This window comes from Artemia franciscana, chromosome 6 (genome assembly GCF_032884065.1).
Source record: "Artemia franciscana chromosome 6, ASM3288406v1, whole genome shotgun sequence".
Lineage (NCBI taxonomy): Eukaryota > Metazoa > Arthropoda > Branchiopoda > Anostraca > Artemiidae > Artemia > Artemia franciscana.
Genome location: NC_088868.1, coordinates 38,797,045 through 38,824,676, shown reverse-complemented (window position 1 = coordinate 38,824,676; position 27,632 = coordinate 38,797,045). Strand labels below are relative to the sequence as shown.

The window sequence follows — 27,632 nt, the reverse complement described above, 5'->3', positions numbered from 1 at the left end:
TTCTTGAAAACAAACCCAAATGCATTGCCTTCGAGCTTAGTTTCGCAACAATTTAGAATTCTTCTTGAAAACGAAGCCCAAATGCATTACCTTCAAGCTCATTGAGAATTCAGCTCAATTTCACAACGATTTACGATTTTCTTGAAAACGAAGCCCAATTACACTGCCTTCAAGTTCGTTGAAATTCGAGCTCAATTTCACAACGATTTACGACTCTCCTTGAAAACGAAACACAGATGAATTGCTTTCAAGCTCACTGAGCTTCAGGCTCAATTTTGAAACGATCTACGATCCTTCTTGAAAACGAAGCCCAAATGTATTGCTTTCAAGCTCATTGAGCTTCAAACGCAATGTCACAACGATTTACAATTCTTCTTGAAAACGAAGCCCAATTGCATTGCCTTCAGGCTCGTTGAGATTCGAGCTCAATTTCACAACGATTTACGATTCTTCTTGAAAACAAAGCCCAATCGCATTGTCTTCAAGCTCGTTGAAATTCAAACTTAATCTCACAATGACTTGCGATTTTCCTTGAAAACGAAGCCCAAATGAATTGCCGTAAGATCTAACAACATATAACAAAACATTTAAATTACCTGGTAAGCCCGAAGTCAGGAATTTGCCAAATTTTGACAAGGCAATCTTCTGATGCGCTTGCAATAATGTTATCGTTATGCGGACACCACGCAATATCTAGTACTGGCCCTTTGTGTCCTCCAACCAGGGGGTGATCTGGCGCTATACGTCCAAACTGTAATAAATAGAAAATGATATGCTACAAGGTACAAGGCAAATAGTCACAGACGTTCACTGGTATCCACAAATCTTTTACAAGAAGCTTTATGGGTTTCTAATTATTCTCAACAAAATAATCCACAATTTAACAATGACATTATTTATATTAATTTCCTTTTTTAATTTTATTGTAATAAATATCAGCTTTTTTATTCATTTGACTTGTACGAGCAAGGACTCATCAAACTGGGGTCCCCGATTAAACATTATTATTATTTTAAGGTACTTTCATTTTCAAATTTTATTATAATATATATCAACTTTTTATTCGTTAGATCAGACTGTTATTGATTAGGACTCACCTTCGTCGAATTGGGGTCCAAGATTTAACATTATTATTATTTAAACTACTTTCGTTTTCAAATTATCTCATAATCAATATCAAGTTTTTTATTCATTTGGATACTATTGGTTAGGACTCATAGTCGTCAAACTGGGGTCCACAGTACCCTCCCAAATTTCAAAGAGGGAGAGAGGGAAGGGTGCGAATCAGTTTCAATGAGATCACGAATATTATCATGCATTTTCTTGATAGGAATATCAATGTTATATATTAGTACCAGTTATGTTGTATTATTTACCTTTAAGGTTAGAGCGTGAGTGACATTTTTTGGTCCACATCGATCGAGGAAATCTAAATCGAAAAAATCTACGTGTTTTCAGACCTTTAGGGTATATAAGACGAGAGAAAACTGTTTCTATCCGTCAATTCAGCATACTGAGTGGAGTTAAAGTTTATTTTGACAAAAAAGAGAAAATAAAAATTGCCTTACAATGTTTGTGCTACAAAAGCCGAAATGGTGCTCATTCATTGACTTTTTGTGCCCAATCAGACACTCACCTAAGGTGTTTATTAAGGGGTAGGGGGGGTCACAGAAATATCTAGAAGAATCGTCGGACAATATACTATACTTAAGAAATTATCAAAAGAAATTAATAGTAAGGTTTTTTTTTTCGTGCATCCATTACTCCTTTTGAACTGACTTGTACTAACATGCACTAACATGCACGCATGCACATCGATATAGTTAAAGAATGTACATACGTTTTTGTTAATGAAAGCAAGTTTCGAAAATAATACTGGCACTTACGTATTGTACCAAACACATTCGAGAAATGAAGCCAGGTTAATCATAATAAAATATATCAAAATATGTTGAAAATATAATACTAAAAACAGAATTATGGAAAATATGACAAAAAAACTATGGAAAGCAGGTCGCCCCGAACGCATTATATTAACTATCTAACTTATCATAACCTAATCAATATATCAACTCTATGAATTAAATATTTAATTAAAATATACCAATACCGTAATTTTTCTACTGAGCCTAAGCTAACTGTCTCTCAATACAGACAGATAAAACCAGTTTTTCTCATATCTAATAGAGCATACTTTTCGAGTGTGTACAGTATAGTACGTAAGTACCACAATACTGAATTTAATTTTAGCATCCGAATCATAAGAACACGAATTTTTTTTTTGCTCCTATGTGTCACGACCCTCCAATACCTTGGATCGATCCCGCCAGTTTTTGGGATAGAAGGAGAGTAGGCAGCTGTGCTGCTCTCAGGTGGCTTAGTGCTACAGTGAGGTGCTAGTAGTAGTTGATACATCAAAGTACATGGCGAAAAGTTTCGGAACTGGAGTGTCAAATCAATTACGTCCTTACTTTTGTAAACTGCAATTGAATTCCCTTTTCTTAATAAATATAAGAAAAGACACATTTATTGAAAGGTAATTCAAAAAGTCATCTTTTTCTTCTGTTCATGCCTCAAAATAGCTCAATTTAGAAAACAAGGTAAAGAATGCAAACGATGCAACACAGTTCTACGAGGGTCTAAGAAATATTCGGCCAAAGAATCATCGTTATGGTTGCCAACCGACGAAAAAAGAAATCGCTAGATTTTAGTAATTTTTTTGTTGACTTAGTGATTTTCTTCAATAATCTAGTGATTTATGTGCTGATCTGGTCATTTTTTGTTTGTTTAGGCAATATAAAAGAATTACTAGAAATAGTGATAAGTCCCTAGGAGGGCGGCAACACTGATCATCGTGGATAGTAGAAGATAAATTGAAGCTTTTAAAGATCCTATTTGACTGATATATATTTCGATTGTACAGCAGTATGGATGAAACCGGGCCAGGAAACACAGGGGTGGGCGACTAAAACAGCTTGTTGAAGACACTCGAGGAATGGCAATATTTGATGCAAATAGAGCCAAGAAACTGGGAATGGTGATGGTTTTCCGCCACACACGCCATCACACGGTGATGGTGATGGTTTTTCGCCAAACACGCCATCACATGGTGATGGTGATGGTTTTTTCTATAGTGTCAAAACCAGAGCAAGGGATGAAGAATATTAAGAAGTGTGAATTATTAACACCTCTACATTTTGTTGAATTGATTGTTGCGATTATAAAAGAGGCTGCAAGAAATATATTTTGACTTTCTAGGGCCAACCTACTGTTTATTGTGGAACAATAAATATATTTTAAAGTCAAGAAAACAAGATCCCAAAAATATCTCTATTCTCTAAGAGGAAAAAGATAAGACAAATATTTATGCCTAATTGCGGTAATATAATTTAGAAATAGGATGCGGTTCAAGCAGGATGTAAACGGTTTAAAACGATAATTTATAGATATCATAAAAGAAAAAACTATCTTGAGCCTAAAGAGAAAAAAAAACCGAATAGCAATATGGTAATCTAAGATTATAATACATAAGAGGCTTGACTTAGTTACGCTTTATATGGTTATAAATAAATAAAAAAGTTTTTTAACTGAAAGTAAGGAGCGACATTAAAATTTAAAACGAACAGAAATTACTTCGTATATGAAAGAGGCTGCTTCCTCATCAGTGCCCCGCTCTTTACGCTAAAGTTTGACTCTGTCTCTCAATTCTTCTTTTTAAAACAGTAAAAAACTTTAGCGTAAAGAGCGGGGCGTTGATGAGGAAGCAGCCTCTTAAATATACGAAGTAATTTCTGTTCGTTTTAAGTTTTAATGTCGCTCCTTACTTTCAGTTAAAAAAACTTTTTTTTAATTTAATTTCTGAACGTTTTTGAATCAATGCACGTTTTGATTTTGGCTCTCCGCAGAGGAATAATTAAAACGAAATTTGCATTTTTTTTTTTTTTTGGCTAAATGGCTTTCTCATAATTTTGATCGAATGATTTTGAGAAAAAAAGAGCGGGGGAGGAAGCCTAGTTGCCCTCCGATTTTCTGGTTAATTAAAAAGGCAACTAGAACTTTTAATTTTTTTACAAATATTTTTATTAGTAAGAGATTTACGTAACTTATAAATTAGCTTACGTAAAGAACTTTTGTATTCTCATATTTTTATTCCAATTCATTAAGAATGACCCCAGAATCACAAAAGCCGTAGAATAAATAGTTGAAATTACTAAAAATACTTCAGCGTAAAGAGCGAGGTATTAGGAGGAGGTGAGCCCCTCAAATGGGTAATGATTTCTGTTTGTTTTAAGTTTTAATGCTGTTCCTTACTTCCAGCTGAAAGAACTTTTTCATATTTATTTTTTCATTGTTTTTTCAAATAATGCTAGTAAATCCTGCGCTCCCTTCATGGAGATTTTCTTCCCCCATGACAAATTATCGATGGAAAGTTCCCCCAGCATATCCCCCTCTTCTCAACCCCTCCCCCGACCAAAAAAATCCTCCTGAAACGCCTGTACACTTCCCAATAACCATTACTATATGTAAGCATTGGTCAAAGTTTGTAACTTGTTTCCCCTCCCATGGGGACTGTGGAGGAGTAAGTCGTCCCCAAAGACATAGTTATAAGGTTTTTCGACTACGCTGAATAAAATGGCTATCTCAGAATTTTGATCCGTTTACTTTGGTAAAATAATTAGCGTGGGAGGGGGCCTAGGTGCCCTCCAATTTTTTTGGTCACTTAAAAAGGGCACTAGAACTTTTCATTTCCGTTAGAATGAGCCCTCTTGCAACATTCTAGGACAACTGGGTCGATACGATCATCCCTGGGAAAAAAAAACAAAAAAAACAAATAAACACGCATCCGTGATCTGCCTTCTGGCAAAAAATACAAAATTCCACATTTTTGTAGATAGGAGCTTGAAACTTCTACAGTAGGGTTCTCTGATACGCTGAATCGGATGGTGTGATTTTCGTTAAGATTCTATGACTTCTAGGGGGCGTTTCCCCCTATTTTCTAAAATAACGCAAATTTTCTCAGGCTCGTAACTTTTGATGGTTACGACTAAACTTGATGAAACTTATATATTTAAAATCAGCATTAAAATGCGATTCTTTTGATGTAGGTATTGGTATCAAAATTCCAGTTTTTAGAGTTTTGGTTACTATTGAGCCGGGTCGCTCCTTACTACAGTTCGTTACCACGAACTGTTTGATAGGCCCTATAACCATATAGATATATATCTATATAGATATGTATCTATACATCTATAAAGATATATATCTATATATCTATCTCTATCTCAATTTTTTATGTGTGAGAAACTAAGTATTCACTGACTTCTATGTCTTCAACCCTATATCTGTTCCTATGTCTTCACAATATGTCTTAAGCATTCTTGTTACGTTAAAAGGTCGTATCTGACATTTTTCCACTTCTGAAATGCCAAAATAACCATTCATTAAAGCTATTCTCAAAGGAAGGATCACAATGAATTACACTTTGATCCTTTTGACCCAGTTTTCCCTGCTTCTCTTCCCTAGCCTAGTTTCAAATATGACCTTTAGGCGTGGCAGCGTCGTTATATAGAATGACTTGACATGCATTCTCCTAGATTGATGGACCGAAAACCAAGAGACAAAAAAAATAACTTAATTTTCTAATTTCAAACTACAAATGCTCAAAAAACAATTTGCGACTATTTAAACCACATATCACAAAAGGAGTAAAAAAAAACAGTTCTTATCTTCGTCTGTACTTCAAACTAGAATGACTCGTACTTTTTATTATCATTATTGTTTAATACATCCTGATTCTGCAAATCCAGACTGGTCAAATTAAAGAATTCGAAGAAAAGTCAGAAAAAAAGCATCAAAATCGAACATCGCATGAATCAACATGATTCAATGTTTTTTTTTTTTTTTTTCATTTTAAACTAAACACACCCAAAACTTCTTCTGCGCAAAACACTTTTTGATTTTGAATATCTAAATAGGCTAAACCAAAAATTCGAATAAAGGTCTGATGTTGTTCTTATCTTCAAACTTCCATGGCCCAAACGATTTTTATTGTTCATTTGTCAAACTTTTCGGTTCAGTCAATCTCCTATAGTGTTTTAACTGCAAAAAAGATGAAAAAAAATTCCCTGAAAGTGATAGTTGTCAAAATTTACACAAAACTTACTGTTAAAAAAAACTGTCAAGTCTAGCTTTTTAATTTATGTTCTTTGACCTGAATTTATGGTAACAAGAGCATGGAGAAAATTTCATGCTGTATATGATGATAGTAAATCATTTAATATAAATCCGATATGAACTTCAAAATTTTTTCATAGAAACTTTTCACCATTAATTTATTTTTTTCTTTATGGACTTTTTCAAACATTTTTTTTTCTTTCTTTTAATTCATCGTCTCTGATTGCTCATGATGTCATTCTCCGTGTACGTTTATTTGATTGTTTTGTCATTGCGATAATTATTTTGTCATTCTTCTTTGTGTGGTGGGCCGTGGACTTGGGTATTGGATCTTCAGCTAGTTTTATTTATGTTGCAAATATTAATAGGGTCACCACAATCAAGAGCTCTGTCTCTCTGTGGTGACCCAGTGTATTTTATTTTGTTATACGTACTATATTAATAAATTGAATTGAAAAACCTAAAATTTAAACATCAAAATTTAAATTCTTATATGTTTCAATATGAATCACACGTACCAATACATTTTGCATCAATGCTCGAACTAATTCCGAAATTCAGTATTTAGTTTCAAACTAAACAATTTTCTTGGATTGAACTTATATGACTTGTTTTATATTTTTACTGGATGCGAAATTTTGTTATTGTTACCATCTTTTATGTTGAAAGTTGACCACTAAAAAAGATTATTTGCAGTATAGCTTTTTATATATTTTTTGTAATTATTTAACAATTTTTTTCAGTTTTAGTTTATCCTCGAACTCCCTTTTTTTTATTTTGATACTACACATATTTCAAGCCACACTTCCGTTTTCAGTCAGATTCTTTTTTTTTTTTTTTTTTTTTTTTTTTTTTTTTTTTTTTTTTTTTTTTTTTTTTTTTTTTTTTTTTTTTTTTTTTTTGATATGACAGTGTGTAGTGCGAATATTTTGTGCACAAAGTTGCGAATAAGCATCCGTTGATTTGCACAATAAATGGGTTTAAAAAAGGAAAAAAAGGTAGGCTACTTTTTCCCAAACATAATACTTTTTGGAGATTAAATCAAGAAATTAAACAAAACATCCGAAAAAAGATAGATAAAACTTCTTAGCTTCTTCATAAGTTTAAATTACGATCTCACTTTTCTCTCTTTTTTTTCAAATTTGACTTCTTGGTTCTAGACAGCAAAGAGTGGTGAGCAACGATACAAAATCCTAAGTTACTAAGGCCAACAGCAGTGCCAACACTTTCCCAGGCAAGTTTTCTCTTGTAACAATTTTTAGATCGAACTCGAGCTATTTTTGTCGACAAACTTTGATGAGTACATTTAAAGGGATAGGAGAATTCAGAAAATGAAACAGTTATTCCTCTTATCATGGTGTCAGTGTTTTCAGGTTAGGCTAGTTTCAGCAAATTGGGCACCCAGAAATTGAATTAGGCTGATAAATTAAAAAAATGACTAACACGACTGGATAGAAATTAGCAAAACTTTAGGAAAAACCAGTAAACTAGCCAATTCCCCCCCCCCCAAAAAAAAAATCAAACTGGCAACCTTTCAAAATTTTGCATTGACTACTTCGGGATTATCACCTCGACATTTATCCTATGAAACTGACTCATTTTTGGTTTTAATTCGGGACTGTTCAAATTTAACTTTTATCGGTTACGGTCCCCCCCCCAAGAAAAAAGTCTTGAGTTCGCAGCCTTTTAAAAATTTGTATTGACTACTTCGGGATAATCACCTCAACATTTATCCTATGAAATTGACTTATTTTGGTTTCTAGCTTGGGGCTGTTCTAATCTAGCCTTTTCAGTTACACCCCCCCCCCCCCCCCTCTGCCAAGAAAAGATTCTTGAGCTGGCAACCTTTCAAAATTTTGTATTGACTACTTTGGGATTATGGCCTCGACATTTATCCTGCGAAAATGCTTCATTTTGGATTTTAACTTGGGGCTGGTCTAATCTAACTTTTTTCGGTCACGATACCCTCCCCCCTTCCCCAGAAGGATCGGATGTAAACACTTCCATGCTTGTAAAGATGGCGATAAGCTAAATATTTAACACAAAATATAATTTATTTCCAATATTGTGTCTTAAATTATGTGGCACAAATCCTACCTTAACAAATGCAGAAACATCTTAATGATAGCATGCATGACAATTCTAAACTGTGATGATTATCCCAAATATAGCAAAACCAGACATCTCATGACAAGAAATGTAAACAATTTAAGTCGTTCACACAAAAAAATAATGGTAATTCTAGACAATTCTTAGATTAAATCTTGTATTTACGTATATTGAGGGGTTGACCACTTCAGAAAACAGTGTACATCTCGGAGTGTCATTTTCTCCACCACGCTTGACATAGTCCGCACCACATCTCCGTACCTCTCCCTCCCCCCCCCCAAGGTGGCTCACTTGAACCACAAAACAACTGATGTACACAATTTTTGAAAGTTGGCAACCCCTCAAGCAACGATAGTAATTTACACATATTGCATGCTCAACTATTGTGTTTTAATTGTTGGCGTACCAAGGACAGTGACAATGCAATCTGACTGTTTCGGCAAAAAAAAAAAGCCAATATATGGCTGTTATTTATATATTATATGGCTTTTATTTTCGAAATAGCCAATAAATGGCTATATTAGAAATATATGGCACTAAAAGCTTAAGAAGGTGTAACTGTCTTTGGCAATAGACAGTTTCTTGATGTTTGAATTTTTACGGACGAAAAGTGTTGTCAAATTTCAGTAATTAGTTTTGCTTATTTCAACGTGGCAACAATGACGAAAATGGAAAACTGACCTAAAAACTTTTTAATCTTGAAAGGCTGGAAACATCTTAAAAAATTACATTTTCAGGTACAAAGATAGATTCAGGGGCATTTGTTTCCTTTTGATGTTCTTAGTAATTCAAAAAATTAAAAAAGTAAAGTAGTTGATTTGTAATTCTTCTTTTTTTCTTTAATGTATCAAATTCATTATTTTGTTTCAATCGCAGTTGATTTTTTTGCATACTGGCTACTTACAAAGGACAGGGAACCCGAATGCGTTGTATTACACAACACAAATTTTGCAGAATAACCGGAAAACTAAAAAAATGGTTTTGAGGTTTCTTAATCGTTATCATGGGGCAGTTCCTTCTTTAAGGATGGTCTTCTAGATAATTAAATAAAAAAAACAAGTTTTTTCAACTGATAGTAAGGAGTGACATCAAAACTTAAAACGCACAGAAATTACTTCGTATATGAAAGAGGCTGCTTCCTCATCAACGCCCCGCTCTTTACGCTAAAGTTTGACTCTTTCTCTCAATTCTTCTTTCTAAAACAGTAAAAAACTTTAGCGTAAAGAGCGGGGCGTTGATGAGGAAGCAGCCTCTTTCATATACGAAGTAATTTCTGTGCGTTTTAAGTTTTGATGTCACTCCTTACTATCAGTTGAAAAAACTTGTTTTTTTTATTTAATTTCTGAACGTTTTTGAATCAATGCATGTTTTGATTTTGGCTCTCCGCAGAGGAATAATCAAAACGAAATTTGCATATTTTTTTTTGGCTCAATGGCCTTCTCATAATTTTGATCGAATGATTTTGAGAAAAAAAGAGCGGGGGACGAAGCCTAGTTGCCCCCCGATTTTTTGGTTAATTAAAAAGGCAACTAGAACTTTTAATTTTTTACGAATCTTTTTATTGGTAAAAGATTTACGTAACTTATAAATTAGCTTACGTAAAGAACTTTTGTATTCTCATGTTTTTATTACATATATGAGGGGATTCGCCCCATCGTCAGTACCTCGCTCTTTACACTAAAGCTTAAATTTTATCCCAATTCATTAAGAATGACCCCCTGAATCACAAAAGCCGTAGAATAAGTAGTTGAAATTACCGAAAATACTTTAGCGTAAAGAGCGAGGTATTAGAAGGAGGTGAGCCCCTCATATGGGTAATAATTTCTGTTTGTTTTAAGTTTTATTGCTGTTCCTTACTTCCAGCTGAAAAAGCTTTTTCACTTTTATTTTTTAATTGTTTTTTTTTTAATAATGCTAGTAAATCCTGCTCTCCCTTCATGGAAATTTTCTTCTCCCATTACAAATTCTCGAAGGAAAGTTCCCCCAGCATACCCCCCTCTTCTCAACCCCTCCCCCAAACCAAAAAAATCCTCTTGAAAACGCCTGTATACTTCCCAATAACCATTACTATATGTAAGCACAGGTCAAAGTTTGTAACTTGTTGCCCCTCCCACGGGGACTGTGGGGGAGTAAGTCGTCCCCAAAGACATAGTTATAAGGTTTTTCGACTACGCTGAATAAAATGGCTATCTCAGAATTTTGATCCGTTGACTTTGGGAAAATAATTAGCGTGGGAGGGGGCCTAGGGGCCCTCCAATTTTTTTGGTCACTTAAAAAGGGCACTAGAACTTTTCATTTCCGTTAGAATGAGCCCTCTTGCAACATTCTAGGACAACTGGGTCGATACGATCACCCCTGGGAAAAAAAAAACAACAAAAAACAAAAAAACAAATAAACACGCATCCGTGATCTGCCTTCTGGCAAAAAATGCAAAATTCCACATTTTTGTAGATAGGAGCTCGAAACTTCTACAGTAGGGTTCTCTGATACGCTGAATCTGATGGTGTGATTTTCGTTAAGATTCTATGACTTTTAGGGGGCGTTTCCCCCTATTTTCTAAAATAACGCAAATTTTCTCAGGCTCGTAACTTTTGATGGGTAAGACTAAACTTGATGAAACTTATATATTTAAAACCAGCATTAAAATGCGATTCTTTTGATGTAGCTATTGGTATCGAAATTCCATTTTTTAGAGTTTTGGTTACTATTGAGCCGGGTCGCTCCTTACTACAGTTCGTTACCACGAACTGTTTGATGATTAGGTAGCAAAAACAGTTTTGATATCAAAATTACTTTTCCAGCAACAAGTTTGCTTATCTATTTTCACGGTTCAACGTAACTCTGAAGAAAATGCAATACTGACCTAAAAATTAACCTAAAACAAGAGCTAAGAGCTCATATGGCACTTGTGACGAGGTCGGAAGAGCCGAGAGCTCATATGGTACGAGGTCGGAAGAGCCAAGAGCTCATTTGGACGAGGTCGGAAGAGCCGAGAGCTCATATGGTACGAGGTCGGAAGAGCCAAGAGCCAAGAGCTCATTTGGCACTTGTGAGAAGGTCAGAACCTAAAGTTAAACTTTATAGCACAAGATCCTTCTAAATATCAAATTTCATTAAGATCTGGTCACCCTTTCGTAAGTTACAAATACCTCAATTTTCAAAATTACCTCCCCCCTCCCAATTCCACCAAAGAGAGCAGATCCGGTCCAGTTATGTCAGTCACGTATCTTAGACAGGTTTCTATTCTTCCCATCCAGTTTCATCCTGATCTCACCGCTTTAAGTATTTTCTAAGATTTCCGGTCCCCCCAACTGCCCCCCCCCCAATTACGTTTGATCCGGTTGAGATTTAAAATAAGATATCAGAGTTACGAGGTCCTTCTAAATATGAAGTTTCATGAAGATCCGATCACTCCTTCGTAAGTTAAAAATACGTTATTTTTCTTATTTTTCAGAATTACCCCCCCCCCCCCCCCGCAATTGAGCGGATCCGTTCCAATTATGTAAATTACGTATGCAAGACTTTTGCTTATTTTTCCAACCAAGTTTCATCCCAATCCCTCCAATCTAAGCGTTTCCCATCATTTTAGGTCTCCCCACCCCAAACTTCCCCCAATGTCACCAGATCCGGTCAGGATTTAAAATAAGAGCTTTGAGCCACGATATCCTTCTAAAAATCAAATTTCATGGAGATCCAATCACCCGTTCGTAAGTTAAAAATACCTCATTTTTTCTAATTTTTCAGAATTAACCCCCCCCCCCCCCAACTACCCAAAAGAGAGCGGATCCGTTCCGTTTATGTCAATCATCTATCTAGGACTTGTGTTTATTTTTCCCACCATGTTTCATCCCGATCCCTCCACTCTAAGTGTTTTCCAAGTTTTAGGTTCCCCCTCCCAACTCCCCGCCCCCATCACAAGATCTGGTCGGGATTTAAAATAAGAGCTCTAAGACACAATATCCTTCTAAACATCAAATTTCATTGAGATCCGATCACCCGTTCGCAAGTTGAAAATACCTCATTTTTCTAATTTTTAAGACTTACTCCCCCCCCCAACTACCCCAAAGAGAACAAATAAGTTCCGATTATGTCAATCATGTATCTAGGACTTGCGCTTATTTTTCCCATCAAGTTTCATCCCGATCCCTCTACTCTAAGTGTTTTCCAAGATTTTAGGTTTTCCCCCTCCGACTCCCCCCAATGTCATCAGATCCGGTCGGGATTTAAAATAAGAGCTCTAAGACACAATATCATTCCAAACATGAAATTTCATTAAGATCCAAATACCCGCTGATAAGTTAAAAATACTTCATTTTTTCTATTTTTTGCGAATTAACCGGGCCCCCACTCCCCCCCCAGATGGTCAAATCGGGAAAACGACTATTTCTAATTTAATCTGGTGCGGTCCCTGATACGCTTGCCAAATTTCATCGTCCTAGCTTACCCGGAAGTGCCTAAAGTAGCAAAACCGGGACAGACAGACCGACAGAATTGGCGACTGCTATATGTCACTTGGTTAATACCAAGTGCCATAAAAAGACCATCCTATCAAAAAGCGTTCTAGGACAGGGGCTAGTTACTTTCCAATTACTGTTGATTTCTAAAAAAGGCACTAGAACTTTCAGTTTCCAACCGAATGAGCTTCTTCCGAAGTTCCTACAGTCACGGGGGGAAGGGGACAGCCCCTCTCCTATTCGGAGTAAATATTGCTTGTTTTAGGGTTTAATGTTATGCTTTACTTTCATAATAAAGGCCTAAACAAAAAATACTCCCGAAAATCAAGGTGATAGATATAAGTTTCTGCCCGCCCCCTTCAAGCATATGCCCCCCAGCGCCTACAAAGGTATACACCGTACCTCATTCATAATAGCTCATGCGCACTTACCATCACGGTATGTAATTTTATAGAATATGAAATAATTAGTTAAGATAAATGAAGCTAAAAATAATGTTAGAAACATTTGTCTGCATTAAGGATGAATGTATCACCCTGCAGCATCCTTATTCAGACTTAGTCTAAATGAAATTTGGGTGGTGAATGGTGGTGAATTGGTGGTGGCGGGCTCTTTGGGCATTATAACAGCTCGCATCAGCCACCAATGATTAATCGTTCACCTAAAATTTTAATTACTTTTCTTTCTTCAATGAACATTAAATAATTTGTTTTATTATTTATGGCGGATCTACATAAAAAAAATTATGCAATTTGTGATGATGGTGAGAGAATCAGGGGGGGATGTTATTTAAAGAATAATCTTCTAGTTATGTGGATCTCATCTAAAACCAAACTAACTTCCCATCTTGTCTCCATACGAACATCATAAACATTTTTTTTTTATCTTTAACGAATATTTGAATTAAGTGCGAGAGATTAACAAAATGTGTCATGCCCAGAGTTGCCACCCAGTGAAAAAAATCACTAGATTTTTTGTTATTTTTTGGTTGATTTAGTGATTTTCTTCAATAATCTTGCGATTTATGCGCTGATTTAGTGATTTCTTTGGGCAATATAAAAAACAACAGAAATAGTGATAAATCACTAGGAGTGACAACCCTTGCCATGCCATGGAACGATCCCAATGGAATTCTGACTGGAATAAAGTTGTTAATTAGTTTCTGTACATTACTGAAACCTACTTCAAAACCAATCTGATTGGTCACTCAAACAACGTTAGTAATCACTCCGATTGTAACCACACCGCGGTGGGTTCCCCTCTAATTTCTCCGGTTGACAAATCATGCCTGTATTGTAACTATTAGGAAAGGATGCACAAATGATAGGTTCTTACAGTCAGATTAGTATCAAGTTATCGGACATTGTTAGACACAAGACACAAATAGAATACCGTTTTCCAAAAATAGAACCTTCATAATACCTTCGCCCATGGCTAGAAAAAGGAAAAGAAACTATTAACAAACTTAAAAAAACTCAAAACGTAATTGAACTACACTCGATAGTACATACAGGTTGTTTCCAAGCTTATTTGATCGATCATTCCTTTCCAAAAAAAAATTCTTAGCACGCTATGGAAATTTATTCTTCTTAAATCTTAATAGCAACTCAATCGATAGATAAAAGTTTTTATGTTTCCATATTTTCCAAAAAAAAACATGCAACGAAAGTTATAAATTAGAAACTTTGATACAGGAAACTATGATGCTATTTATTGAGCTCAAAACAGAAGGTTAGCACAGCAAAAAAATTGAAACCTTTAAAATCCTCTTATATAATAGTTGTTAAACCTCTAACAACTTAGTAATCCTTAAGTCTATTTTAGTCAGCAGTGAACTTAAACCATAATTCAGTATCTGCAATGCACCTTCATTTTTCTACTTCTCACCACTATATTGTATGTATGGCCATTACGGTTACTTTGAAACACTCCAGCGACCATTCTGGGAACCACTCGTCTATATCTAAGATAGACTGAATATTATTGAAGTTCCTAAGACCGATTACTAAAAACTGATCGACGTACTTCAGATTCTCACCGAATAGCCTTCATCTCTGCCTTGGGCATCAAATTCAGATGGAGCCCTATACATATACCCAAGGCAGTTTTTTTCTCTTTATAATTAAAAAAAAGTCTTTCAAAGAAAATTAAAGAGCTCCGTTAAACAAAAAACGAGCACAAAGTAAAGTCAAATAATCTTCCAAGCGTGAAACTACCATAAATCACCATCAATAAATAAATGAAACCCAAAACAAACAGAAATTGCAATAAATAATCCGTAGCAGTGTTTTAACGTCACCGCGGTTTTCCGCCACCTTTAAATTCGGGTAGGTCAGGATAGACATAGAAATAGAAATAGACATAGATATAGACTAACCTAACCTGTCTATTCTGACCCAACTCATCCTCTTGATGATGCAAGATTTATTGGGAGGCGGAAAACCGCAGTGGCGTTAAACACCCACTCCTAAATAGCCGTGTCAAACACAAAACGAGCAAAAATCGTCTGTGAGTTCAAGCAAATTTAGCCCCCCCCCCATTTTGCATACAAGTTCAGCAGACATTGTCCGTCACGCGTTAACCCAAAATCAATCCGATCTTTTTCTATGACTATCTAACTTAGTTCTGCCCTAGGAAGATGTATGGACGGATGGGTCCTTATCTATAAACAAGTGAAATGAAGGGCTTATGCCAGATTTGCATAAGTAGTGCTGACAGCCTCCATGCCTTCTCAAGACCAGAATATCATTTGCACTTTACTTTAAAAAAAACATTGGCCGTGAATTTTCGACTTAACATATACAAATATTTATTTCTCAAAGTTTACAGAATTTTTTTTTTTATTTATTAAAGTCAAAAAGTGAAAACATTTAAAATGTATTATGTTTTTTGCAAATTATATTCTGGTCTGGAGAAGGCATGGGGGCTGTTGTCCAAAATTTTGTTTGGACGTTTGTGGGGAAATGATGGACGTGGCTGGGAGCTGGTTGCCCTCTAATCACTTTTGACCATTAAAAAGGGCACTAGCACTTTGAATTTCTAATCGAAAGTGCTCCTTTCGAAGTTTCTACGACAACTCCTTCTATACGAAATGCCCTGGTCGAAAACTAAGAAAAGGGGGGTAACTGCCCTCCGACCACTTGGAATCTGAAGAAGAGCTAAGAGCTCATATGGCACTTGTGACGAGGCAAGAAGAGCCTCGTTTTCTAATTTTTCCTCTCCCTTTAGCCCCCAAGATGGTCGAATCTGGGGAAACAACTTTATCAAGTCAATTTGTGCAGCTCCAGGACACGCCTACCAATTTTCATCGTCCTAGCACGTCCAGAAGCACCAAACTCGCCAGATCACTGAACCCCTCCCCTCAACTCCCCCAAAGAGAGCGAATCCAGTACGGTTACGTCAATCACGTATCAAGGACATTTGCTTATTCTATCCACCAAGCTCCATCCCGATTCCTCCACTCCAAGTGTTTTCCAAGATTTCCACCTCCAATTCCCCCCAATGTCAAAAGATCTGGTCGGGATTTGAAATAAGAGCTCTGAGACATGAATTCCTTTTAAATATCAAATTTCATTAAGATCCGATCACCTATTCGTAAGACAAAAATACCCCAATTTTCACGTTTTCCAAGAATTCCGGTTTCCCCCTCCAACTCCCCCCAATGTCACAGGATCTGGTCGGAATTTGAAATTAGAGCTTTAAAGCACAAGATCCTTCTAAATATCAAATTTCATTATAATCTGGTCACCCTTTCGTAAGTTACAAATACCTCAATTTTAAAAATTACCCCCCCCCCCAACTCCAAAAAAGAGAGCAGATCCGGTCTGGTTATGTCAGTCACGTATCTTAGACAGGTTTTTATTCTTCCCATCCAGTTTCATCCTGACCTCTCCGCTTTAAGTATTTTCTAAGATTTCTGGTCCCCCCAACTACCCCCCCCCAATGACACTGGATCCAGTTGAAATTTGAAATAAGAGCTCTGAGTTACGAATTCCTTCTAAATATGAAGTTTCATTAAGATTCGACCACCTATTCGTAAGATAAAAATACCCCAATTTTCACGTTTTCCAAGAATTCCGATTTCCCTCTCCAACTCCCCCCAATGTCAAAGGATCTGGCCGTAATTTAAAATAAGAGCTTTGAAGCACAAGATCCTTCTAAACATAAATTTCATTAAGATCCGATCACCCTTTCGTAAGTTACACATACCTCAATTTTCAAAATTACCCCCCCCCCCCCAATCCACCAAAGAGAGCAGATCCGGTCCGGTTATGTCAGTCACGTATGTTATACAGATTTTTATTCTTCCCATCCAGTTTCATCCTGATCTCACCGCTTTAAGTATTTTCTAAGATTTCCGGTTCCCCCCAACTGCCCTCCGCCCCAATTAAGCTGGATTCGGTTGAGATTTAAAATAAGAAATCTGAGTTACGAGGTCCTTCTACATATGAAGTTTCATGAAGATCCAATCACTCCTTCGTAAGTTAAAAATACCTCATTTTTTCTAATTTTTGAGAATTAACCCCCCCCCCCCAATAGAGTGGATCCGTTCCAATTATGTAAATCACGTATCTAAGACTTCTAAGACTTATCAAAGAAGTATCTAAGACGGGATTTAAAATAAGAGCTCTGAGACACGATATCCTTCTAAATATCAAATTTCATTGAGATCCGATCACCTGTTCGTAAGTTAAAAATACCTCATTTTTTTAGTTTTTCAGGATTAACCCCCCCCCCCCAACTACTCTAAAGAGACCAGATCCAGTCCGGTTGTGTCAGTCACGTATTTTAGACAGGTTTTTATTATTCCCATCCAGTTTCATCCTGGTCTCACCGCTTTAAGTACTTTCTAAGATTTCCGGTTCCCCCAACTGCCCCCTCAATTACGCCGGATCCGGTTGAGATTTAAAATAAGAGATCTGAGTTACGAGGTCCTTCTAAATATGAAGTTTCATGAAGATCTGATCCCTAGTTCGTAAGTTAAAAATACGTCATTTTTTCTAATTTTTCAGAATTAACCCCCCCCCCAATAGAGCGGATCCGTTCCAATTATGTAAATCCGTATCTAAGACTTCTGCTTATTTTTACCACAAAGTTTCATCCCGCTCCCTCCAATCTAAGCGTGTTCCATCATTTTAGGTTCCCCCACCCCAAACCTCCCCCAATCTCACCAGATCCGGTCGGGACTTAAAATAAGAGCTTTGAGACACGATATCCTTCTAAATATCAAATTTCATTGAGATCCGATCACCCGTTCGTAAGTTAAAAATACCTCATTTTTTTAGTTTTTCAGGATTAACCCCCCCCCCCCAAACTACTCCAAAGAGACCAGATCCAGTCAGGTTGTGTCAGTCACGTATTTTAGACAGGTTTTTATTCTTCCCATCCAGTTTCATCCTGGTCTCACCGCTTTAAGTATTTTCTAAGATTTCCGGTTCCCCCAACTGCCCCCTCAATTACGCCGGATCCGGTTGAGATTTAAAATAAGAGATCTGAGTTACGAGGTCCTTCTAAATATGAAGTTTCATGAAGATCTGATCCCTAGTTCGTAAGTTAAAAATACGTCATTTTTTCTAATTTTTCATAATTAACCCCCCCCCCCCCAATAGAGCGGATCCGTTCCAATTATGTAAATCCGTATCTAAGACTTCTGCTTATTTTTACCACAAAGTTTCATCCCGCTCCCTCCAATCTAAGCGTGTCCCATCATTTTAGGTTCCATCATTTTAGGTAAGAGCTCTGAGACACGATATCCTTATAAATATCAAATTTGATTGAGTTCCGATCACCCGTTCGTATGTTAAAAATACTTCATTTTTTCTAATTTTTTAGAATTACCCCCCCCCCAACTACCCCAAAGAGAGCGAATCCGTTCTGGTTATGTCAACCATGTATCTAGGACTTGTGCTTATTTTTCCCACCAAGTTTCATCCCGATCCCTCCACTTTAAGTGTTTTCCAAGTTTTAAGTTTCCCCCTCCCAACTCCCCCCAATGTCCCCAGATCCGGTCGGAATTTAAAATAAGAGCTCTGAGACACGATATCCTTCTAAATATAAAATTTCATTGAGATCCGATCACCCGTTCGTAAGTTCAAAATACCTCATTTTTCTAATTTTTCAGAATTAGTCCCCCCCCCCAACTACCCCAAAGAGATTAGATCCGTTCCGGTTATGTCAGTCATGTATCTAGGACTTGTGCTTATTTTTCCTATCAAGTTTCATCCCCATCCCTCCACTCTAAGTGTTTTCCAAGTTTTAGGTTTCCCCCTCCTGATTCCCCCCCAATATCACCAGATCTGGTCGGGATTTAAAATAAGAGCTCTGAGACACGATATCCTTCTAAATATCAAATTTCATTGAGATCCGATCACCCGTTCGTAAGTTAAAAATACCTCATTTTTTTTAATTTTTCAGAATTAAACCACCCCCCAAATACCCCAAAGAGATCGGATCCGTTCCGGTTATGTCAATCATGTATCTAGGACCTGTGCTTATTTTTCCCACCAAGTTTCATCCCGATCCCTCCACTCTAAGTGTTTTCCAAGATTTTAGGTTTCCCCCTCCCAACTCCCCCCAATGTCATCAGATCCGGACGGGATTTAAAATAACAGCTCTGAGACACGATATCCTTCCAAACATTAAATTTCATTAAGATCTGACCAACGGTTCGTAAGTTAAAAATACTTCAATTTTTCTATTTATTCAGAATTAACGGGGCCCCCACTCCCCCCCAGATAGTCAAATCGGGAAAACGACTATTTCTAATTTAATCTGGTCCGGTCCCTGATACGCCTGCCAAATTTCATCGTCCTAGCTTACCTGGAAGTGCCTAAAGTAACAAAACCGGGACCGACAGACCGACAGAATTTGCGATTGCTATATGTCACTTGGTTAATACGAAGTGCCATAAAAAGGGTATTTCAGACATTCACGGTAACATCAGCATATTTTCTTCCGCCGTTAACAATAGTAAAACTAATTAAGCAGAACAGGAAATTGTCACTCGCAGGAATATCGCTAATGTTTCAGTTGGAAAAATCCTGAACAAATGGGGGTTGTATAGAGTCCTCACAAAAACCACTCGAAACAGCAGAGAAAATTATACTAAACTTTAAAAAGTCTAAAATTTTAGTTACTTGCGGGATAGAATAATTCTGCCCTAAGGTCGCAATGAAGTTCACAATGAACCCAAGAAAGAAAAAGAAAAACTTCAAGACGTATATAAAGGTGTCTAGCAACCTGTGTGTACATAGGCCTACTCTCTTCCGTGGAAGAATTAGAAGAAAAAAATTTGGCACACCATACAGCTATTTTTTCAAAACTAACTGACAACTTAAATGAGCTAAACATAGGGTTGTCCTTTCATCTGAGGTAGCGTTCCGGCATAATTTTATTTTTACATGCTAAAATACTTTTTAAGTCTTAAATGTCCTTGTTATTAAGCCCATTTCTATTAAACTATTTCTAAATCAATAGTTTCAGTCTTATATATTCTTGTAAGTGAGAGACGAGGATGTAATGTACTAAAATAAAGGAAAAAAAATATATGAACTTAAAAGTCAACACTGACCAACCTCCACGTAGATGTATACCTTCATTCATGATAGAATTGAAAAATGAACTCTTTTCAAGCAATTTTTAAAGCAAAACCAAAAATATAAGTACTCCAAGCATAGTGCTGTTGTCATCTCGTCAAAAGCGGTGCTTCGGCCTCATTATCTTTACTTCAAAAATATCGTTACAGCCTTAAACATTTGTATTATTTAGACAGGATATGTTTAAAGAATTTTGACCTCAAAAGTTCCATTCCTAACTATTCTTGTGAGTGAGAGAGGAGGATTCAGAGCGCTATAAAAGAGATTTTATTTGCTATTGTATCTTTGTATAGGCCTAGTTTTTCGAGCTTTTCTCCCCATAGGCCTATGTCATATTTATACATGTGTGTGTGGTTAATAAATAAATAAATGAACTTGAACTGGTCAGACCTATTCAAAACCCGTTTTATTCTCATTGTTCTTGGTACTTTAAAGGATTAAATCCATTAACCCGCTTACATTTTCAGGAATCTTGATACATTTACCGATATACTATTTCAAACCTCGTTTCGTTTTCACTGTTCTTGGTACTTTTATAGATCAAATCGATTAAAATCCCCTTTTAATTTCATGGTTCTTGACACTTTTTTTGCAAGAATTATTGATCCCCAAGAGTGCCTTAGGGTTAAACCTTGGCATAACTTTAAGTCAAGGAAAAAAACTAAATAAAAAATATCACTATGAACATTATTTTTATAAAAGAAAAAATCGCGACTAACATACGTATATCCATTTCATTTCGTATTTTGAGATTATCATAGGTGATTTTTTTTACATGTATACTTAATCTGATTTTTAGACATAAAAAAAGCTGAAAAAACTCCAAGTTGAAAAAAAAACAGTCAAAATTTTTTTATTTAGAATAATCTAAGTAAAACTTTGGGAAGGGAGCATTTGGGCCCTAAAGGGGGCCTGGGGACCCGGAGGGGGATATGGGACCCTGGAGGGAGACATGGGGTCCAGGAGGGTGACTCACGGGCCTTATTGGAGGATGTTGGGTCCAGGATAGAAATATGGGAACCCAAACTTATGCGCAAGTCCCGCCAATGGAAAACAGATGTGCTCAGAACTATTACATTACAAAAATGATGCCTGACCGGCTGTAATCATAATCAATTATCAATAATGAATAATCGGCTCGATACTATTGAAGTACAAAAAGATCTCTTCCAATTGTATATTAGAATACATATCAGATCGTTTATTAGACATCATGTCACTTCAAGCTCGCTTCAATTATTGAACAACAAACTTGGGATACAAAACTCAGATAATAATATTCTCAGAAATTTCCTTGTCAACCGGAAATGATGACGCAATACCAGATGCTCAACAGACCCGATTTCTCTAATAGCACATTGTGATATGTATGTCGTTAAAGTAATGGGATATGGACACGCTCAGACTCATAGGATTTGGGCCCGCTCGTATTCATGGAAGGGATACTACTTACATTTCAATTTGTCTAGAATTAAGGGATATAAACAAAAATTTGAAAAATGACCAGATGTTCGAGGTTTTAACGTGGATAAAATAGAAAATAGAACTACTAGCGCCACACGATTAGCGATAATGGCCAAGGACGTATCCACGATATTTGTTCGGGGGGGGGGCAAAAGAAACTTTACACAACGTATCAAAAATGTGTCTATATGCATTTTTGTTACTTTTTAAAGAACTGACAAAAAATTCAGGGGTGGTGGTGAAACCCGGTGACCCTTTCCCTAGATATGGCCTTGCTAGTGGTCACCACCTGAATCAAAACCGTAAAAATATAAATGACAAAAGCCTTAATGGTACCACTAGTCACTGTAAACAGATACGTTAATGACATGGTACAACAGAGACAATTACAATTTCAGATTTTATAGAGCATACCAATATGGTGTTGGTAGTTTATATAGAGATGAAACTAGGATGACCGAACAAAAATAGAAAAAAGTGAAACAGATTTGATTTGGGTTTAAACTTAATTTGAGAGTAGAATTAGAAATTTGTAGCTTTTTATGATGAAGCTTAAGTGCGAAACACTTTCCGAAGAAGGTAAATCATTGATTATACAGATCTTTTTCTCCGCTCTAAGATAAATTTTATCTTCTTGCTTTCCCACCCTCTCAAATCTCATTTACCCCGTAAGTATCCTATTGTCTGGTAGCTTTTTTTGCTGTTCCAACAAATCCATTTTGAAAAGTTGTCTTCTGTAGAAGGAAATTGAAGCTTATTGTTTTGGATATTTGCATATTCAAGCATTTAAAACAAGATAACATTTATCAACACATTCTTTATGGGCAATTATAAGAATGTAAACTTTGCAGTAAATTTTGACTACAGCCCACTAACTCCTTTGGTTTATTGCAACAGCAATCCTATGTATTTAACATTTTTCATAATACTTAAGACTTCCACCCACGTACAACTCCACAATTAAAGAAGCCCTATTACTTGCTTTTAATCTATTTTCTTACCTTATTTATTTCTCAATATTTTTGAATGAATCTAGAAATATTTTTTCAATATCCTCTATATTTACCAGGGCCTTTCTTATTTAGAATAATCCTTATCCTCCTTTTTCACAAAGAGAAAAAGCTAAGAAAAAGAAAAATATAATATCAAAACTGTTTTGCCTTTCCTTGGATCTCTTAAGAAACTAAATTGTATTAAAAAAAATGTCCTCAATAGCAGTCAAGAAACCCGAATTCTCAAAGTCCCCAACAATTCTAAGAGAAACAGCTGAGGTATAGAAAATCCAATGCCAAAATCATTGTGCCGCATCAAAGATCCCTAGAAAAAACAAGCAAAAATAAACCCCTTGTATAAAAAACGGGTCTCAGCAACAGTAAGCCTGCCATTTTCTAATCTCCGTACTGAGGATATATTTCCCGCTTTGCACACCCCACTAGACTTCAACTCCTCCAATTAGTCTCCTAAGCAATCCCAACTTTTACTCCGATCTATGCCGTTACAGAGAGGTTCGGATTAAGTTTTATCCTTTTTATTCTCAAGCACCTTGATAATTCCTGAGTATGTATCCTGAACCAAAACTAACTCGCCCGTCCCTTATTTTACTTGATGGTGTATAGTCAAAATAACTTTTAATAGCCTACAATAACAGCCCACTTTTTATCTATGACCCCTTTTGTCTTGCCCATTTGTGAAGCTTATTTGAGCTCCATTGCTATTTTAATCTAGTCGTTTGCACAATCCTTTCTTTAATTTTAAATATTTTATTTTGACATTTTAACATTTATTTTACATTTTTTTTATATATATATAATTTGACTTGGAATACGGATTCAGCTATTTTTTAGATAATTTCGAAAAACATACTTCCTTTCCATAACGATAAATAAAAGTTCAAATAAAGACAAATCCTTTTAATAGACAGTAATAAATTTCACGAAAAAATACTAGACATTTCAGTCACATATGCAGTGACCGTCATTAGAAATACCGAAATATCTAGTATTTTTAGTACATATTGTGACCTCCCCCTATTTTTAGTGAAATTTACAACTGTCTATTAAAAGGATTGATCCGTATTCGAACTTTTATTTATGATCGGCTATTTTTCTTTTAGCCTGTGATAGTTGTTTGTAATAAAGTATTATCATCCCCCCCCCCTGTATTTTGCCATTAATTGCATAAAGTTTATTTTAATCACTGGACATTGTTTTTTTTAATGTTTTATTTTAAGTGTTCAATTTTTATGCTTGATCGATATTTTTTTTAACCTTTGCCTTGCTGTATGAGTTGTTTCTTTATTTTGCTTTTTCCAACTAGAATAACGTTGTTTCTCTTACATAAAGCAAATTCGTCTCTATTAAGGTCGTGGTAGCTTTAGAAAATAAATATTACCTTATCTAATAGTAAAGAAACCCAAAACATATTTTTCAGCTTCTTCTTTCCCCCTTAGAGAAATAGTTTGGAAATGGAAATGCTAATATCAAAATTATTGTCCCTTATCACGGATGTCTGAAAAAAAACTTTTTCTAAAAAATAGTCTATAATAGCAGTCAAGAAACTGAAAAAATTCTTTTTCCAGTTTTTCCCATCTCCTGAAAAACAAAGCAATTAACTGTATTTATGCCTTGTATATTTTGTAACAAACATCTTTTTTGTTGTTGCGTAGCATCAAATTTAAGCTCTACAACATTTCCTTTTTGACGTACTGCAGTTAACGAAATCAGTATCCGGCCAAAAAGGGCCCTGGTCTGAAACAAATAAACAATATATCGTGCCAATATCATTCTGTACTTACGCAGCGCTATTGCGCTGCCCATAAAAAGAATAAAAAATATCCGCCATAATACTTTTCGAGAAAAAATATAAAATTCAACATATTTTTGGATAGGAGCTTAAAATCTGTGTAATCCCTTTTTTCTAAAATTGGGCAGCTTTTCTCAAGGTCATAAGTTTTAAAATAAAAATTTAACTTGGAAAAGAAGTTCAATGAGTTGGAATAATGAATTATACACACTTAAAATACCCTTAAGATGTAGGTTCTTTCAATGTGTATAAGTAAAAAAAAAACAAGTTTTTTTAACTGAAGAAAGGAGCGACATTAAATCTTAAAACGAACAGAAATTAATCCGTATATGAAAGGGACTGTTCCCTCCTCAACGCCCCACTCTTTACGCTAAAATTTGACTCTTTCTTTCGACTCTACTTTTTAAAACAGCAAAAGATTTAGAGATTTGATGACTTAGAGACTCTTAAGATTCGATGACTTCTAGGGAGTGTTTCCCCCTATTTTCTAAAATAAGGCAAATTTTCTAACTTTTGATGGGTAGCCTTAAACTTGATGAAACTTATATGTTTAAAATCAGCATTAAACTACATATTTAAAATCAGCATTAAAATACGATTCTTTTGATGTAGCTATTGGTATCAAATTTCGTTTTTTAGAGTTTCAGTTACTATTGAGCCAGGTCGCTCCTTACTACAGTTCGTTACCACGAACTGTTTGATATTGTTATCCAAATTTAATTTCTTTACTATTTTACAATTTCTTTATTATTACAAGTCCGTTACTATTTGAGCGATTCATTCTTTAATACAGTTCATCGCCAGGATCTCTTTTATATCGTAGGCTTAAAAAAGAATTAACTTCTATTTGAATAAAAACATTCGGGCTTAAAAATGGAACTAGCCTGTCTCTGGCTTAGACTCGACCGCACGGCGATATGACTAATCGCCAACAAAAATAATCAGTGGAAATAAATAAAGCCAAAGGAGAATCAATGACGCAATCCCAGGAGAGAACCACCAAGGTCGACATATGTTTTGCCACTGAAATGTAATTAGGGACAATTCTAAAGGATTGAGTCCAAAAAGATTTCAAGCTCGTAGCGGCTCATGCATATCCTTATGAGTAAAAACATGAATGAAATAATTAACAAAATAATTTATTATTAAGCCCCGAAAGCTGGAAAGAAACAAATGGTTCCTGTTTAACTGAACCCAGCGCAACCAAACCCATTTAAGTGAGCCCTCGTGCAAGTAAAATCCCGTTTAACTGAGCCCCATTTAGCTCTTACCAATATAATATTCGACCCCCGTTTAATTCAAGCCCAGTTTAACAAAACCCTGTTTAACTGAGCCCCATTTAGCTCTTATCAATGTAATAATTCGACCCTCGTTTAATTCGAGCCCAGTTTAACAAAACCCCGTTTAACTGAGCCCATTTAGCTCTTACCAATGTAATATTCGACCCCCGTTTAATTCGAGCCCATTTTAACACAACTCCGTTTAACTGAGCCCCCATTCAACTCAGTCTCCATGAAACTTAGCTCCATTCTACTTAATCCTCAATCAACTCAACTCCTGTGTAATACAACCCCTATTTAACTAAACCCTTATGTAACACAACCCCCATCAACCCATCCAAGTTTGACGCAACACCCATTCAAATCAAACCAATCAACTAAACTCTCATTAAATGAATTAAATTTAAAAAAACAAGTTTTTTAACTGAAAGTAAGGAGCGACATTAAAAATTAAAACGAACAGAAATTACTCTGTGTATGAAAGGGGCTGTTCCCAACTCAACGCCCCGCTCTTTACGCTAAAGTTTGCCTCTTTCTCTCAATTCTACTTTATAAAACAGTAAATAGCTTTAGCGTGAAGAGCGGGACGTTGAGGAGGGAACAGCCCCTTTCATACACGGAGTAATTTCTGTTCGTTTTAATTTTTAATGTCGCTCCTTACTTTCAGTTAAAAAACTTGTTTTTTTAAATTTAATTCATTTAATGAGAGTTTAGTTGATTGGTTTGATTTTTCTAAATAATTTAGGTTTTTCTAAATATGAAATTTCATTCAGATACGATCACGCCTTCGTAAGTTAAAAATACCTCATTTTTTCTAATTTTTCAGAAATAACCCTCCCCTCCCCAACTCCCCCAAATAGGACAGATCCGTTCTGGTTATGTCAATCACGTATACAGGACTTCTGCTTATTTTTCCCACTAAGTTTCATCCAGATTCCCCACTCTAAGCGTTTTCCAAGATTTTAGGTCCCCCCCCCAACTCCCCCATATGTCACCGGATCCAGAGCGGATCCATTCCGGTTATGTCAGTCACGTATTTTGGACTTGTTTTTTTATTCTTCCCACCAAGTTTCATCCTGATCTCTCCGCTTTAAATGTTTTCCAAGATTTCCGGTTCCCCCAGCCCCCCTCCCTAATGACTCTGGATCCGGTTATTTAATAGTGTCTTATTATTATATGCATTAATAACTGAAGTCACTTTGATATAAATGTTATGCAGAGCCAAACTCGTTTTGCACCTCTAATTGTTGTCACTTAAACTCATATAGATTCTCGATAACAAAATTATTTCCAACTTTTTAGTCCATTTTGAAAATGACTCCCTTTATTCACATTTTGGAAAATGGAAAAACAGGAAGTCGCACGGGGTGCTGCTGAAACAAACGAATGTTTTCACTTCAAGTCATTAGATTATGGCAAGTTGCAAGCTTAAATGTGAGTTAATGGTTTAACTTGATCATTAGTACTAGAAGTTTGTGGAAATCAAGGTATTATTTGCGCACACATCAAGTCTTTTCTGTGTGTGGAGAAGGAGTATATGGAACCATTGGCCCTTTTCCGAGTTCCGAGCTTGACTGACAATTTTGACACCATCCCAATACAAGGTCAGGGACTGTGCTGCACTTCCTGATGCCCTGTCCTGTGCAGGACAGGGACTGTCCTGATTTTAACAACAAGCGCGCCAATTTTAAACCTATAAAAAAGGAGGAGAAAAATATGTTTCAGGAGACCATATGCTTAAGGACACATGAGTA

General features: G+C 35.9%; 1 protein-coding gene across 2 annotated transcripts in view; it reads right to left on the bottom strand.

The window, feature by feature from the left end:
• Positions 1-27,632, bottom strand: part of LOC136028405 (coronin-1C-A-like) — a 126,364-nt gene that overhangs the window by 55,377 nt on the left and 43,355 nt on the right. For both annotated transcript variants that reach the window (XM_065706227.1, XM_065706228.1), the window contains exon 3: positions 597-751. In XM_065706227.1, the coding sequence (XP_065562299.1) occupies positions 597-751 (155 nt within the window). The remainder of the gene's footprint in view (positions 1-596; positions 752-27,632) is intronic.